The 16,164-nt window shown below is 50.9% G+C and overlaps 2 protein-coding genes across 6 annotated transcripts; one reads left to right on the forward strand and one right to left on the reverse strand.

Annotated features, from left to right (window-relative positions):
- Nucleotides 1-397: 397 nt before the first annotated feature.
- On the forward strand, nt 398-12,543 carry Best1 (bestrophin 1). Of its 5 annotated transcripts, XM_052761016.1 has the most exons (11): nt 398-809; nt 1,696-1,883; nt 4,688-4,782; nt 5,017-5,250; nt 5,858-6,012; nt 6,370-6,447; nt 7,228-7,380; nt 8,450-8,530; nt 8,859-9,010; nt 10,686-11,063; nt 11,274-12,161. In XM_052761016.1, the coding sequence occupies exons 2-11, from the start codon at nt 1,732-1,734 to the stop codon at nt 11,527-11,529; spliced, it is 1,734 nt and encodes a 577-aa protein (XP_052616976.1). In that variant the 5' UTR covers nt 398-809; nt 1,696-1,731; the 3' UTR covers nt 11,530-12,161. The 5 variants fall into 5 exon arrangements, with proteins under 5 accessions (XP_052616976.1, XP_052616975.1, XP_052616972.1 ...); XM_052761013.1 differs by lacking the exons at nt 398-809; nt 1,696-1,883 and adding an exon at nt 12,298-12,543 and having other exon boundaries at nt 4,543-4,873; nt 10,686-11,029; nt 11,312-11,486; XM_052761012.1 differs by lacking the exons at nt 398-809; nt 1,696-1,883 and having other exon boundaries at nt 4,542-4,873; nt 10,686-11,029; nt 11,312-12,161.
- Nucleotides 12,544-12,607: 64 nt separating this feature from the next.
- Fth1 (ferritin heavy chain 1) lies at nt 12,608-15,221 on the reverse strand (the record flags this gene model as incomplete). The annotated part of the gene is made up of 4 exons (XM_052760099.1): nt 12,608-12,945; nt 13,042-13,167; nt 13,424-13,570; nt 14,880-15,221. Coding segments are annotated over 4 exons (777 nt in total), but the record flags the coding sequence as incomplete, so codon positions are not given.
- Between the last annotated feature and the right edge of the window lie 943 nt (nt 15,222-16,164).

Genomic DNA, 16,164 nt, shown 5'->3' on the forward strand with positions numbered 1-16,164 from the left:
CAGCTGCCCCTGGGGGCACGGGGGTTTGCCTTTCCCTCTCTCAGGCTGTCTGGGATTAGATCGCTGGAACAGCAGGCCTTTAGTTTTCTCCCACACCTGGCCTTCCTGTCCTCTTCTCTTTCTCTACCTCTGAGGTACCTACTAGTAGGCCCTGCCAACCAATCACAGCCACCACAACCTATGATGTCACCAGCAGCCAATCAGGGCTTCTCACCAGTATATATGCAGATTGCTGTTACTTACTATGCTGATGAAATTCCAAAGCAACATAACCTTCCGAGACAAGGATGCTGAGGCCCAGTGAGGGCTAGCAATAGGTCACTAGAAGCCAGTGACGTATAGCAGTGGGCTATAGTTCTTTCTGGAGGGGCTCCCAGAGGCCTGGACAAGACTCCTTTTCCTGGGGTCCTGGTACCTTAGATGAGGCTCAATCCTGCCCCCAACTTGAGTGGGGACACAGTGGTGGCAGCACAGATTTCTCTATTCTAAAGTTTAGAGCCATGGAAGAGGGAGTGTGAACCCCAGTTCCAGTCCTGTTCTTAGCTCAACATCCCCAGGAAGGAATTAGAGGAACATTGCCCGGGCGGTGCTGGTTGCTGCTCTTGAGCAGATTACAAGAGGGGCCGAGACAAGGACTCCTTTGTGGAAGCTTTGGCTTAGAAAGTCAGGTGACAACTCAGCACATACGTAGGTGGGCAGTGCCAGCCGCCAAGTATGGACAGGGGTACTCGCCCCAGGGTCTCAGAGAGTCCCAGCAACCCAGTGACCAGAACTTTTATGAGGTTGCCTGAACTGCCGGAACCCTACCTGTGAGTAGGGGTTGCCCCAGGTGGACAGCGCCGGGGCTTTGCGGGCCTTTAGGGGTGGATGACTGCTCTTGTGTATTCGGAGGTGTGATGGGCACATACTGGCAGCCCATGTGGGGGAGGTGGACTCTGGATGGTGGAAAGGGGGTAGTCAGTCATGGCTTTAATCAGTTTGTATTGAGCATCTGCTCCAAGAACACACTAAGAGTTTCCAGTGGGAGAGAGAACGAACAGCAGGCAGGAGTATCTTGTGTCATATGACTCCACGTAGCGACGACATACACCATGTAGAAGGATCGAGCACACTGGGAAGGCACCACTGGTGACAACCGAGGCATTATTTCCAGTAGGATGGCTGGGGACATTTTTCCTAGGAGATGTTCTAAAATGGAAGTGAGCCATGGGGTTACCTCAGGAAAAGCATCCTTCCCCTGAGGTGGCTACATCAGTAGGTGGAAAGGCCCTGGGGTGGCCATTCAGTCACCATTAGTAGGGCGTTCCCTCCTGCCAGGCTAAGTGCTGGGGATGGGGCCATGGCCGTGAACAGGGCTAGCCTGAGTCTCTGAGCTGCTCACTCCAGTGTAGTTGAGGAAGCTGGGGAACTGGGCTGAGAACTCACGCCTCCTGGCTCTGAGACCCTGAGCTCTGTGTGAATGTTGCTGCTGCCCTGCAGCCGCCTTCATCATTATACAAAACCAAGGGCACATGGCAATTCCCAGACCTGCCCAATGTCTTCTTGTGTTCCTACCCAATCCTTCTGTGTCCCAGGCTAGAAAAATGGAGGCCCCGGCTAGGGCAGCACTAAACTCCTATGAGTCTGTCCCAGACCAGAACTTAGTCTTTGATTCTTTCCTTCCCCTCTCCACGTCACCCTCTGCCTGCTGACCAGGACCCGAGCCCACCTACTGCTGCACAGTGCCAAGACATGACTGTCACCTACACAAACAAAGTAGCCAATGCCCGTCTCGGTTCCTTCTCCTGCCTGCTCCTGTGCTGGCGTGGCAGCATCTACAAGCTGCTGTGTGGGGAATTCCTCATCTTCATGTTCCTCTACTACGCCATCCGTGGAGTCTATAGGTAAGAGATTTGGGAAGAAGGGGCGGAGCATCTGGGGGTGGGGTCTAGAGCTCATTGAGGCAGGGTCTCCAGGCCTGCAGGTGGAGTGGAAATGGGATGAGAGCATCAAGGAGTTGGGGAGGAGTGGGTCCAATGTTCCAGCTAGCTTCTAAGACTGAGCTGAACTCTTGGGCAGGCCCTGGCCACTAGAGTGAGGCTAGGGAGAAAAAAAAAAAAGACCCAGAGTTGGGCATGTAGCTCAGAGAAATATTTGCCTGGTATGTGTGTCATTTGGGCTCGATCCCCAACACACACACACACACACACACACACACACACAAAACCTGATCTCTCTCTCACACACATATAAGAAATAAATACGCCGGGCGGTGGTGGCGCACGCCTTTAATCCCAGCACTCGGGAGGCAGAGCCAGGCGGATCTCTGTGAGTTCGAGGCCAGCCTGGTCTACAAAGTGAGTTCCAGGAAAGGCGCAAAACTACAGAGAAACCCTGTCTCGAAAAACCAAAAAAAAAAAAAAAAAAAAAAAAGACCCAGAGTTGGGCATGTAGCTCAGAGAAATATTTGCCTGGTATGTGTGTCATTTGGGCTCGATCCCCAACACACACACACACACACACACACACACACAAAACCTGATCTCTCTCTCACACACATATAAGAAATAAATACGCCGGGCGGTGGTGGCGCACGCCTTTAATCCCAGCACTCGGGAGGCAGAGCCAGGCAGATCTCTGTGAGTTCAAGGCCAGCCTGGTCTACAAAGTGAGTTCCAGGAAAGGTGCAAAGCTACACACAGAAACCCTGTCTCGAAAAACCAAAAAAATAAATAAAATACATAAATACATAAATAAAAAATTTAAAAGCAATCATGTCTACTATGTATTGAAAAATATCAAATACTTGAAGTTTGTTCTAATAACAGTACACTGTTATTTGGTACTTTAAAAATTAGAATTTTAATTAATTGTCTTTAATTTTTTTAGATTTTTTAAATTTTATTTCACATGTATGAGTGTTTTGCCTTCATTTATGTCTGTGCACCATGTATGTGCCTGGTGCTTGTGGAGGTCAGAAGAGGACATTGAATCCTCTGGACCTGGAGTTACAGATAACTGTGAGTTGCCATGCGGGTGCTGGGAACCAAACTCAGGTCCTCTGCAGGAGCAACAAGTTCTCTCAACCAGGGAGCCATTTCTTCGGCCCCAGTTAATTAATTCTTTGAGATAAGGTCTTGCTATATAGCCCTGACTATCCTAGAACCCTTATGTAGACAAGGTCACCTCAAACTTGCAGTGGGGTGCTTCACTTGCCCTCTGCCTCCCAAGTGCTAGGATCACAGACAGGAGCCACCATACCAAGTTAGAACTTACTTGATTTATAATTTATTTTTGAGACAAGGTCTCTCTAACTTAGCCCTGGCTGTCCTGCAACTCTCTATATAGACCAGGCTGGCCTTGAACTCACAGAGATCTACCTGCCTCTGCCTCCTGAATGCTGGGATTAAAGCCTGGCTAAAAGTTTGTTTGTTTAGTTTTTCTTATAAAGGAAAACATTTAATTGGTGGCTTACAGTTTAGAGGTTCAGTCCATTATCATGGTGGGACATGATGGTATGTGTGCAGACAGACGTGCTGCTGGAGAAAGAGTTGAGAGGTCTACATCTTGCGCAAGCAACAGAAAGTGAACTCTAAAAGTTATTTTTAAAAGCATTTTGTTTGTAGGAAAATTAAGTAGACAATACAGAGATTTCTCTTCTGTGCCCATTCCACCCTCTGCTTTAGCAAAGCACAGTTGCGCACTGGTACATTTGCTGCAGTCAGTGAACTTACCTTGTGTTGCTAGAAGTCCATAGTTTTCACTAGGGTTCATTCATGGTGCCTGCATCCTATGGGTTTGGACAGATGTATCTTACATGACATGTATGTACCACTAGAATATCATCAAGAGTCACTTCATTGCCCTAAAACTCAATGCTCAGCCTGGCCATCCCTCTCCACTTTTTTTTTTTTTTTTTTTTTTTTTTTTTGTGGTGTGTGACACCATGGCTGGGTTCAATCCCATGTATGGTGCCAAGATTGAACCTATGAACTTACTTGTGCTAGGCAAGCACTATACCAGCTGAGCTATCAAGTCTTCTACCTTATACTTTTTAAAAATACCAAACACTTTGTTTCTACCTGCTTTTACGTATTTTTTAATATTTATTTATTTTTATGTGTATGAGTGCTTTACCTGTATGTATGCATGTATGTGCACCATGTGTGTGCATTGCTCAAGGAGGCCAGAAGAGGGCATCAGATCTCCTTGGAACTGGAGTTATAAATAGTTCTAAGCTGCCATGTGGGTGCTGGGAACTAAATCTGGTTCTTCTGCAAGGGCAACAAGTGTTCTTAACCACTAAGCTATCATTCTAGCCCCCCTCAACCACTTTTAAACAACTGTCCCTGGGCTTGTTTAAAAGGGTCAGTAAAGCACTTGGGTATATAATATATCTCAGTGCTGGAGTGTTTTCCTAACATAGGCGAGGGCTGGGTTCCATTACCAATGTGGCAACACACCAACCACCACCACCACCACCACCACCACCACCCACCCACCCACCCACCCACTCACCCCCCCCACACACACATACACACATTCAAAATGCTGGAAGTAACCCATTCCGAGAACCCACCTCAGCCAGAGGGGGACCCTGAGCCAGATCAGTTGAAAGGACATCACCCAGATAGCCCCGCTCTTCCCCCGGGCCGGGAGTAGGGACACATTCTTAGACACTTCCTCTCAATGCCTCACCCACTCCCAGAATGGCTCTCTCGAATGAACAGCAGCTGTTGTTTGAGAAGCTGGCTCTGTACTGCGACAGCTACATTCAGCTCATCCCTATATCCTTTGTTCTGGGTGAGCGCCCCCTTGCGGCTGTTGGGGTCCAGTGGTCGCCCCCTAGCTCCAGACACACACGGGCGGACCTCCACCAGAGGCGGGGAGTGGGGTAAGGCGGGCCAGTGGCCTTCTAAAAACGTTGAGGCTGGGCCCACATGTGTCAGGAAGTCGGAGAAACCGGCGCTTCACCCGGCGCTGGTCTCTGGCCACAGCCCGGCCCCTCGCCCCTCGTCCCTCATCCCTCCTGCCCAGGTTTCTATGTGACGTTGGTGGTGACCCGCTGGTGGAACCAGTACGAGAGCTTGCCTTGGCCGGACCGCCTTATGAGCCAGGTGTCAGGCTTCGTGGAGGGCAAGGACGAGCAAGGTCGGCTGCTGCGGCGCACACTCATCCGCTATGCCATCCTGGGCCAAGTGCTTATCCTGCGCAGCGTCAGCACCGCGGTCTTCAAGCGCTTTCCCACTCTTCTGCACTTGGTGCGAGCAGGTAGGCAGTATCTGGAGTGGGCGGGGCCGCAGGGCCGGAGCTGACCCGAGGCGGGGCCTGAGACCCGGAGTGACCGGAGCTGACGCTGGGTGGAGCCAGAGTCCTCCGGACTTGAAGAGGGTGAGGTGGGGCAGGACTGATGGGGTCAGAATTGGGACAGAATTGGGCAGGCCAGAATCAGTGCTAGAAGTGGGGCGAGGCCGGAATAAACGAAAAAGGTAGGGATTTGAGAAAGGTCAAGAACCTTTCAGGGAGAAGGGAAAAAGTTGGGGCTTGGGGACTGATGGAATTCGGATCTACCTCCTTCCTCTCTGCCTGTCCTGAACTCCGGTTTCCCGACTTGATGGCTTGACAGGGGTCCCTAGCTTTCCCTTGACTTTTTTCGGGGCCTGACTCTAGCTAATACTTACAAAGCCCTCTGCACTCCCACCTCCTGTCCCATGTGGTCCAGAACAGCGCCTAACTGGGGCTCGGTAATTTTATGTGCCGAAATAAATGATAAAAGAGCCCAGAAGTCCCTAAGTGCTCAGACAGGCTGGCTGCGTTTCCCGGTGCAGGCTGCTTCTTTTGCAGGATTACCCGATTCCTTGTCCACTCTGCCCTGCAGGCTTTATGACCAATGAGGAATATAAGCATTTGCAGAAGTTGGGCCTACCACACAACTCATTCTGGGTGCCCTGGGTGTGGTTTGCCAACCTGTCAATGAAGGCCTATGTTGGAGGTCGAATCCGGGACACTGTCTTGCTCCAGAGCATGATAAACGTGAGCCCACAGATGGGATGCAGTGGGACGTGTTGTGGCTTCCTTTAAAGAAAAGGCTGGAGGCTCTGCCCACAGCCTGTCCTGGTGGTGTATGATATTTTCGAACAAGATTCCACAGCACAAGGTGGCCCCTCTCCAAATCTCCCCTCTGTCCCCTCTCTGAGTGAGACTGTGAAGTCCTGGCTACTTTTTGCTAGATGAAGCTACTAGGGCACAGAGAGGTCTAGTGAGCTGCCTATGACCACACAGTCAAGGCCATTCCATGAACGCCATTGCATTATATCTGGGGAAGAGCTGCGGGAGATTCGGGGGAAGCAGGTGGTGGCCAGCACCTGCTCCTTCTCCCCCACCCTCCAGGAGATGTGCACCTTGCGCACTCAGTGTGGACATCTGTATGCCTACGACTGGATCAGCATCCCACTGGTGTACACACAGGTAAAGACGAGACTGGTGAGGCTGTCCTTGTGGGAAATCGGTGGCTCGGAAGATCCAGAAAGCACACTTCCCTAGGGACTGAGCACAGCTCTCGTCCTGGGAGTTAGGTCTGGACTTGGAAAGCTCTTCCTAGCACTGAGGTCAACACCTGTGCCCCTGTCGGGTCCAGCCCAGCAGAGGGGGTATGACCATCCTGGTCTTAAGAGGGGGCAAATGGGCCGGGCAGTGGTGGCGCACGCCTTTAATCCCGGCACTTGGGAGGCAGAGCCAGGCGGATCTCTGTAAGTTCGAGGCCAGCCTGGTCTACAGAGCGAGATCCAGGACAGGCACCAAAACTACCTAGAGAAACCCTGTCTCGAAAAACAAACAAACAAAAAAGAGGGGGCAAATGGAGTGGGTAAGCTCATTGGGTAGTGTTGCCACATGCATTAATCCCTCCCTGGGTTTGATCTTCGGCATCTCATGAAACTGGACATAGTGGCACACACCTGTATTTCCAGCACTAGGGATCTGGTGACCAGAGGATCAGAGGTTCAAGGTCATTCTTGGCTATATAGTGAGTGTCATGCCAGCCTGGGCTACATGAGACCCTGCCTCAAAAAATAAAAGCAAACAAAACACACACACACACACACAAAAAAAAAACAAACAAACAAACAAAAAAACCAGAAACCCAGTCACGTGAGTGTGGAGGTCAGAGCAAGGCTTTGGACTCAAAGCTTCCAACTCTAGGGTCTCTGCTTAGCCCTTTTCTGCCCCCTGTGGCTCCTCTCCTTCCAGGTGGTGACAGTGGCAGTGTACAGCTTTTTCCTCGCATGCTTGGTGGGGCGGCAGTTTTTGAACCCAGCCAAGAACTACCCAGGCCACGAGATGGACCTCGTCGTGCCTGTCTTCACAATCCTACAATTCCTATTTTACATGGGCTGGCTGAAGGTAGGCCTCACTGGATACCGCCCTGCCCTGTTCCATCGGCATGGCCAGAGGGGTCATGGCCAGCAGCCACCTGAGAGGAAGACAAAGCAGCTAAAAAAGAAGGTCACGCATATCACACATGCGTGAGCAAATACACAGAAACTATTTTGTCCAACACACGTGCGCGCGTGTGTGCACACACACGTGTGCGCACACACACACACACACACACACACACACACACACACACACCACACACACACACAGAGGGAGGGAGAGAGAGAGAGAGAGATTCTAGTCTCAATATACTTCCCCCAGTTACCTTTGTTTTCTAAAGACTTAACTAGTTTATACTACCTTTATGCTTAAAATTACCTGAGGTGCCTCACTAGCTTTCAGGATGTCCCCTGGACCCACAGAACAATCATCACCCCTGTGGAGCTTTGCTTTAGTATTTTTTTTATTTTTTTAATTTTCATTTTATCCATATGAGTGTTTTGCCTGCATGTATGTAAGTGTACTGTCCACATTCAGTGCCCCAAAGAGGTCACTGGAGCTCCTGGAACTGGAGTTACAGATGGTTGTGAGCTCCTACGTGGTTGCTGGGAATTGAACTCAGGTTCTCTGGAAGAGCAGCCAGTGCTCTTAACTGCTGAGCCATCTCTCCAGCCCTTGCTTTAGTATTTTAGATATTAGTGTCCAGGAAACTCCCCTCCTGGCCACTGTAATTCAACACAGCCTCAGCATTTATCTCTAATACCATAAAACAACAAATACGTGCATATTGGAAGATAAATAAGTGTACCAAAAAGCAATGCATCTTGAGGTGAGCTAGTTACATGGGTGAGATCAAGGTGGTGGTTTGGCTGAGTGACACAGGAAGGGACAGCTGTGGTCTTCAGAGTAGAGACCAAGAACATGGAAGCCCCATGGGGAGGGTACTGGGGCCCAATACTGTGGCCTTGAAGACAGTTGTTAGGCAGGAAAGGCATTATGAGGGAGTGGCTATGGCAGGACCCAAGGCTTAGGATGGAAACCAGAGTGTCAAGGTTCTCAGAGCCTCACCCCCTCCCCGCCCCCATCCCCAAAGGTGGCAGAGCAGCTCATCAACCCCTTCGGAGAGGATGACGATGATTTTGAGACCAACTGGATCATTGACAGAAACCTGCAGGTATGGGGGGGGTGGGGGCGGGGGCTGTGTCATGGACCCTTCTCAAACTGGATCCAAAGAGGGGACTCAGCGTTTTTCCAGGGGGACCCTGCAGTAAATTGTCTTCCCCTTCTCAAACATCAGCCCTTTTCTCAGTCAATCATTCACTCCCAGGATTCACATCTCAGCTTCGGAGGCTGCAAGTAAGCATCAGTCTCTTCAGTACCACAGGTGGGGAAACTGAGGCCCGGAGAGAGCAAACTGATGATTCCTAAGGCATCAGGCAAGCTCATGTTCCTGTCTGGGCTACTCATTCTATTGGATACCCACCTCTGTCCTTGGCAACCAGGTATCCCTGTTGTCTGTGGATGAGATGCACCAGGATTTGCCTCCCATGGAGCGTGATATGTACTGGAATGAGGCAGAGCCTCAGCCACCCTACACAGCTGCTTCTGTCCAGTATCGTCGACCTTCCTTCTTGGGCTCCACCTTCAACATCAGGTAGGCAGTGCCAGAGACCTGGCTGAGAAAAACCTCAAGTGTAAGTCTTCCCTAGCAACTTGGAACAGCTGTTGCTATTACAGGAGGCATGCCCAGTAAGGGCTAGCTAGTGGACTATGTTGTAGGAGACAGGGTCTCCTGAATAGACTGTCCTGCAGAGAAAAGGCTTCCTTCCACCCACAGTGGGCGCTCTCTCCTCTGTACAATCCCGTTTCATCTGAATTCCTCCTAGATACAGTGGGCCAAAAGGGCCATCCCACACAGTCCTCTCCGTGATAGCTGAGAAGGCTCTGGAGTATCTGATGTGCTGCTTGCACACTGTACTATCCTGTCCTCTCTGTTCGGTTATGACCCAGTCCATTGAACTGAAATTAGAATTAACTAGGAACATTTTGGAAGATGTTTTGAACCTGTTTCTTCTGTACACCAGCACTGAACCTGGGGTGGGTACCAGAGGGTAAGGGTAATAATACATAAGCCCTGCCTCCAGGGACTGTGCAAGCTAGTGAGCTGAGCAGGCTCCAACCCATGGTCAAGGACTGGGCAGGACGCAATGTAACAGAGGTTGCCTTTGGTTAAGAGGTGACCTCTTTCTGGCCTGCACTTAGGTCTTAAAGCCAGGGAGACTTTGGATGAGGGCCAGGGCTTTTTCTTATAGATTAAAGGTCCTGGAGCCTCAGAAAGTCTGCTGCCAGGAAGCCAAACACCTTTTGTTAGATGTTGCTCCCCACCAGGAAGCAAATTTGCAGTTTGCCTAGACACTGCTGGGGCTTATCTGAGCTGCTTCCCCAGGAGCAGATAGATGTTCCGATTGCCTGGAGAAAGATGCTTGAACAGGGTGGCTGACGGAAAGGAGCCGGTGGGGTTCAGGGAATTACTGTTTGATCTCCAGAACACGTGTCCCAGTGACAGGCATGGTGGCATGTACTAGTTATCCCAGTGCAGAGGCAGAGACAGAAGACCCATCCAGACTGTTGGCCAGATAGGCTAGCCTAACTGTGAGCTTGAGGCTAATGGGAGATTTGGTCCCAAAGAAGGTGGATTGCTTTCCTGAGGATGCAAGCGGATTGTCTTCTGGTCTTCACACAGGCAGACACAAGTACACTCATTCACATATGGACACACACACCCCCAACACACCCCAAATCTGTAATGTTAGGCTGGGGAGTTGGATGTTGCCAGTGAACCAGAAGGAGCCTAAGGTGAGCTGGGCCTTGAGGGACTCCCTGGAAAGTGCAGAATCCACCAGGGGAGCTGACAGCTGAGGCACTGAGAAGGCTGTGCAGCCTTGGTCCTGGGCAGGCACTTGCTCCCATCTTTTCTTGGTCCACCCATAAAGTAGCAGTCCACAGAAGTCTTGGATCAGGCCTTATTTATTAAAGGATGAAATGGATGTAACATATTCTTGAATACAGAATGAAACGGCATCGCTGCCTCTTCATCCACCAGGGAGGGATAGGGAAAGGTCCAGACTAGGTCACTGAGCTGTGGCGTCAGGAGGCCTTCCACCATCCAAGGGGCCCCACGACCCTCTCCCTCATTCTTAAAGCTTCAGGTAGCCTTAGAGAAGACCACACCCATCGGGCCAACCTGCTCCATTTCATTGGTCATTAGACCAAATGGCCAAATTCCCACAACACACCCACTCAGTCCTGTGCATCCCTTTTCCTTCCAGCCTGGACAAAGAAGACATGGAGTTTCAGTCAAATGAGGATGATGAAGATGAGGAGAACCCTGGCGGCATCATTGGACGCTTCTTAGGGCTGCAGTCCACTGATCACCATCCTCCCAGGACAGATTCAAAGACCAAACTATTGTCCAAGAAGGACCCCTACCTCGAGGGCCATAAGGCCAAGCAGGAAGATAATGCCTGGAAACTTAAGGGTCTGGATACCTTCAGGGCCACTCCACTGTTTGAAAGGCCAGGCTACCACAGTGCCCCCCAGACACCACTCAGCCATACTCCCATGGTCTTCCCTCCTGAGCAGTCAGCGGCCTCCAAGCCTTACTTAGTCACAGGTATAGACACTAAAAACAAAAACCTAACACCCATGACTTCTGAGACCAAGAACACTTTGTTTTATAGGTTTATTTTTACTTAATATACGTTGTGTAAGTCTTTGAGTATATGCCACATGTGCTGGTAACCCTGAGGCCAGAAGAGGGTGTTTGATCTGCTGGAGCTGGAGCTATAGGCAGCTGTGAGCTGCCGGATGCAGGTCCTCTGGAAGAGCAGGAAGTGCTCTTGACTGCTGAGCTATCCCTCCAGCCCCACCAAGAACACGTTTGAATTGCTCCTAGGTGATGGGCATTCCCGAGAGCACCAAACAAAGAGGAAAACTGTGGAGTTTAACTTGAACATTCCGAAGGAGAGCCCCACAGGACGTACTAGAAAACACCATTTGGACCAGGGGCCAACCAACACACACACTACACGGAAGGAGCATGTAGAGCCCCATGCCACCTTGGAAAACAGGTCTGTCCACCTGAACCAGGAGCTGTATCCCCCATGCCTGTGACCCCAGTTTCCCAAGATTCCATTATTGCTGAGGGGTGGGGGAACTTATGTCCCTACACTAGGGGGTGTTATTAACAGCCACCTTGGCAAGAACCATGTGATGGGAGGCCTTTTGCCCACTTCACCTAAGAGCTTGACATCAGCAGAAACACTTCCAGAAAAGTAAAACTGCACTAACAGAATGCTGAAGGGAGCGCTATCTTGGGGAAGGGGGCAGTTGGCCACACTGTTTAGTTTTTGCAGGGATGGATGGTACCACAGAGCCTTGAGACAGACCTGAGACTCTAGCTAGGCTGTAGCCCAAGGACCAGCCTTACTGCTCTATCAGCTGGATGGCCAACACTTGCCTACAGCCCATACCCAAGCACTTATACTTCTTTTCAAGGCACTGGCCATAAGGTCTCCTGGGATTTGGGACTTTGGGGCCTTATTTAATACTTCCCAAAAAAGCCTAAAAGCTAGTTATTTCTCTTTTACATTTCTTGGACACTTTTGCCCAGTTAGAAACATTCCATCCGCACACTGATCACATGGGGAGTCCTAACTTCCACACTTCTCCATTCTTGGGTTCATTTGTGATCAGAACATCCCCCTTTTTTTGTAAATGGAAATAAAAAAAAAGGGCAACAACAATTCCTATCTTGCTTCTGGGGCTGGACATTAACTTTTATAGATCACCTGGGTATGTTTAAGACCAGTTTCAACCTTTGTCCTCATAAATCAAGCACCTTCCCAACTCATGCTGGGAACTTTCTCAAATCTTCCACAGGGATGAAGCTGGCACCTAACCTGTTTCCTAAGACTGATGCTTCATGGCCTGGTCCTCACCTGCAGGAATGCCAGCAGGACACTGACCCAGTCAGAGGCACACAGCTGTGTGAGACACCCAAGAGTATGTTCCCATGACAGTCTGGCAAGTAATTCAGAACCAGGGGTGCTGAGTCCTGTCTGACACACCTGTGTCTTACGGTCTTTCCCAAACTAAGGAGCTTAATAAAGACAAGTGTTCTTTTTAGTTGTTTCGGTGTCATTAGAGTAACAGTGACACCAACAGCGACACAGCTGGAAGCTGACACACCTTCAATCTCAAAGACCGCACAGCTGGGTACCAAAATTCTTTATTTGAAGAAATGGTACAAATTAAAGAACTTAAGCGGATGTTTTGGTGCGACTTTTAGAAAAGATACAGGCAGCCCGACATGCATGCACGGCCTCAGTGACCAGTGAAGTCACTGGTGGCTTTGGGGAAGTCAGCTCAGCTGTCATCACTGTGTCCCAGGGTGTGCTTGTCAAAGAGATATTCCGCCAGGCCGGCTTCAGGGGCTCCCATCTTGCGGAGGTTGGTCACGTGGTCACCCAGTTCCTTGATGGATTTCACCTGCTCGTTCAGGTAATGGGTCTCAATGAAGTCACACAACTAGGAAAGAGGACACAGGAGAAGGTTATTGGCCAGCTCTCCCAAGCCCCGTGGCAATGACTCCCTCCATTCATGCCCCGTGTTTCCCACACTCACGTGGGGGTCATTCTTGTCAGTAGCCAGTTTGTGCAGTTCCAGGAGTGACTGATTCACACTCTTCTCCAAGTGCAGTGCGCACTCCATCGCATTCAGTCCGTTCTCCCAGTCATCCCGGTCTGGTTTCTGAATAGAACATTCGGTCAATTCATCTGCAGTCTCTACCAATCCACCCGCAGTAAACGCCTCACACCGAACCACCATTCTCTGCCCCAAGTTTCCTCTGACAAGGTGTCCCCGGAACATGCTTGCTCACTGCTGGGTGCCAACTCTGGTATCAGTATAGAGCTAAAAAAGGGACAAGGGCAAAAGCCCAGCGTCGCCTCATTTTCTGAGTAAGGGTTAACTGCTCATGTGAGGCACCCCTAGATCTTCTGCTCACCTTGATATCCTGCAGGAAGATTCGGCCACCTCGTTGGTTCTGTAGCTTCATCAGTTTCTCAGCATGCTCCCTCTCCTCGTGAGATTGGTGGAGAAAGTATTTGGCAAAGTTCCTCAGAGCGACATCATCCCGGTCGAAGTAGCAAGACTGAGAGTAGAAAGAGTATGTGTTGTGGGGTTCCCGCAGCGAGGCAGGGCTATTTGCAACCCCCCTCGGCCTTTCTGAAAGTACAGGGAGGAGGGGAGGAGGGGAGGAGGGGAGCAGGGGAGGACTTTGGGACTTGGCTTCAGCAAATGTCCTATGGTTCTGTATTAGTGCAGAGGAAAAAAAAATCCCGCCCCCCCAGACAGGGTTTCTCTGTGTAGTTTTGGTTCCTGTACTGAATCTCACTCTGTAGACCAGGTTGGCCTCGAACTCAGAGATCCGCCTGCACCTGCCTCTGCCTCCCGGGCGATGAGATTAAAGGCTTGCGCCACTACCGCCTGTCGGGTAAAAAAATTTAAGCCAAGGCTTAAATTAAATCTACTTGTCTGAGGAGAGTGCTAAAGTACCCTGCACTGGGAAGCCATTTTTCTCCTCCTTCACAAATCACGTAAAAAAAAAAAAAAAAAACAGCTAACATAGACCTGTCTCAAATCTATTTGGAACACACTTATTTTTGGGTAATTTGCATAAACACAAGGCAATCAAAGGGTGATTCTCTCTACACTGCCCCAAACCTGTTTTTTCAGAAACAGATTAGTGCACGGAAAACTTCCTTGCCCAGCAACTGATGGTGGGCTTTATCCAACAACTATCTATTGCTTCTACTAGTAAGCCACAACTCTCTAATGCAAAAACCGACACAGTACTCTGGATGCCTTGAAGGGGCACGGTCGGGTGATGCTGAGCCTGCAGAAGGGAAGATTTCTAGAGATAATGTTTCAATACAAGTGAGGCTCTGTGATAAGCAGAGCAGAGAGGTGGAGACCGCTGCTTAAGACAGGGTCAGGGTAAGTTCACAAGAGATAAGCCTCTTTGCACCGGGTCCCAACGCTGCCATTCGACACCATGACCAAGCAGACCCGCCATACTCAAGGGGAATTGGAGCTGGATGCATACCGAAGCAGAGAAGTCTGCAGGTCACGTGATCGGAGAGGAGCGGGCAAAAAAAAAAAGGCATCTAACTGCAGGTTTGATTGGACGGATTGACAATTGTGCAGCCTTAAGACCTCAAGGAACAGGGGTGTGTGTGACGACGCGCCTGGTCTATGCAAGAGTCCCAAGGGGCTAATAGCTCAGACTTGCCTCGTCAGGGCTGCCCTGGGAGAGAGCCGGAGCAAACTCCATTTTCCTGAAGGGCGCTGGGAGGCCTGCGGCTGGCCACGCCCCAACCCGTGCCCCATCTGCTCCCCTAGTGGCCCCGGGGTGAAGCCGCGCCCGACTCCCGCCCCGCCAAAGGCCAGGCCGCGCTCACCATAGACAGATAGACGTAGGAGGCATACAGTTCCAGGTTGATCTGGCGGTTGATGGCAGCCTCTGAGTCCTGGTGGTAGTTCTGGCGCACTTGCGAGGGAGACGCGGTGGTCATGGCAGCGGCTGGGCGAGGCGCGGTGGCGACGCTGGAGCGGCGAAGCGACGAAGTTGCAAAGGGTTCTGGATCGGAGCAGCCGGCTGGGGTCGGAAGGGTCGAGCGCCGGGTTCCGTTCAAGCACTGTTGAAGCAGGAAACCGCGGCGACTCTGGGCGAGAACGTCTGGCGCAGACGGCCAGCGAGCAGTACTTATAGCGGGAGCCCGCGTCAGGCGCGTCCTGGCCAATCAGCGTCGCGGGCCGCCGAGACCCGCCTCTTCCGGTGGGCGTGTTGCCCAGACCCTCAGGCGCGGGCGGGGAGGATCTATGTGTGTGAGGCTGCGCAATGGGCACTGATCCTCTCTGCCAAGAGCAGTGCCTGGCAACCAGCAGGCTGTTCCTGTGCCCCGGGGCGGGCGGTAGTTGGCTCCAGCCCTACTGCAGTGGCATCTGGGTCCTTGGAATCCATGGGGACAGAGGGTGCCGAGGAGGGTGATTTTCAAGCCCCATAGGACATCCCTTAGCTCAGTACGTGTTGTTAAATCGTGACGTACGTCAGGCAGTGACTTCGTCTTACAAATAGGAAAATGGAAGCGTGGTGCTGTAGGTGGCGAACGAGTTATAAGTTGGACTGGGAAAGACCAGCTTTCTCTCCTCCAGAGTCTATGCAGAGAAGCGTAAAAGAGGAGTAGGGGGCCTATTGGGGAGGAAGGAGTTCGGGTCTGCCCCGTCATTCTGATTCAATCACTCAAGGCCTTTTGCTGATAGCAAACATGGCTCTCTGGACAGTTGGAAAAAACAAAGGCTGGGCGGGCGTTTCTCCTAAGAGCAGGGACAGCCTTCTATGGGGGAATCCTGGGGCCGAACGATCTAGGTTTCTGAGAAAGTCCCTGGTGATGCTTAAAATTAAGAGAGGTCTCTGAATTAGGAAAGAAAAGGAGAAGCGACCTGCGTGTGTCTATTTCAAAATGGTCTCCTTTATCTTTCTCAGTAACCTTGGGTTTGTCCTTGGAGAAAAGCTGGTGGGGCTGAATGGCGGGTGACAGGTGCATGAAACCTTGGAAGGACAAGCCAACTGTGTGTGTCTGGAGTTGTAACCCGGCTTCAAAATGGGTGTGAATTCTTAGGTAGTAGAACTAGAGGTTAGCCACTGCATCTAGCTAGGCCCTACCATTTATGTCTGCTACCCTC

The sequence above is a fragment of the Peromyscus californicus genome, unplaced genomic scaffold (assembly GCF_007827085.1).
Source record: "Peromyscus californicus insignis strain IS unplaced genomic scaffold, ASM782708v3 Scaffold_4__1_contigs__length_199733344, whole genome shotgun sequence".
NCBI classification, from domain to species: domain Eukaryota; kingdom Metazoa; phylum Chordata; class Mammalia; order Rodentia; family Cricetidae; genus Peromyscus; species Peromyscus californicus.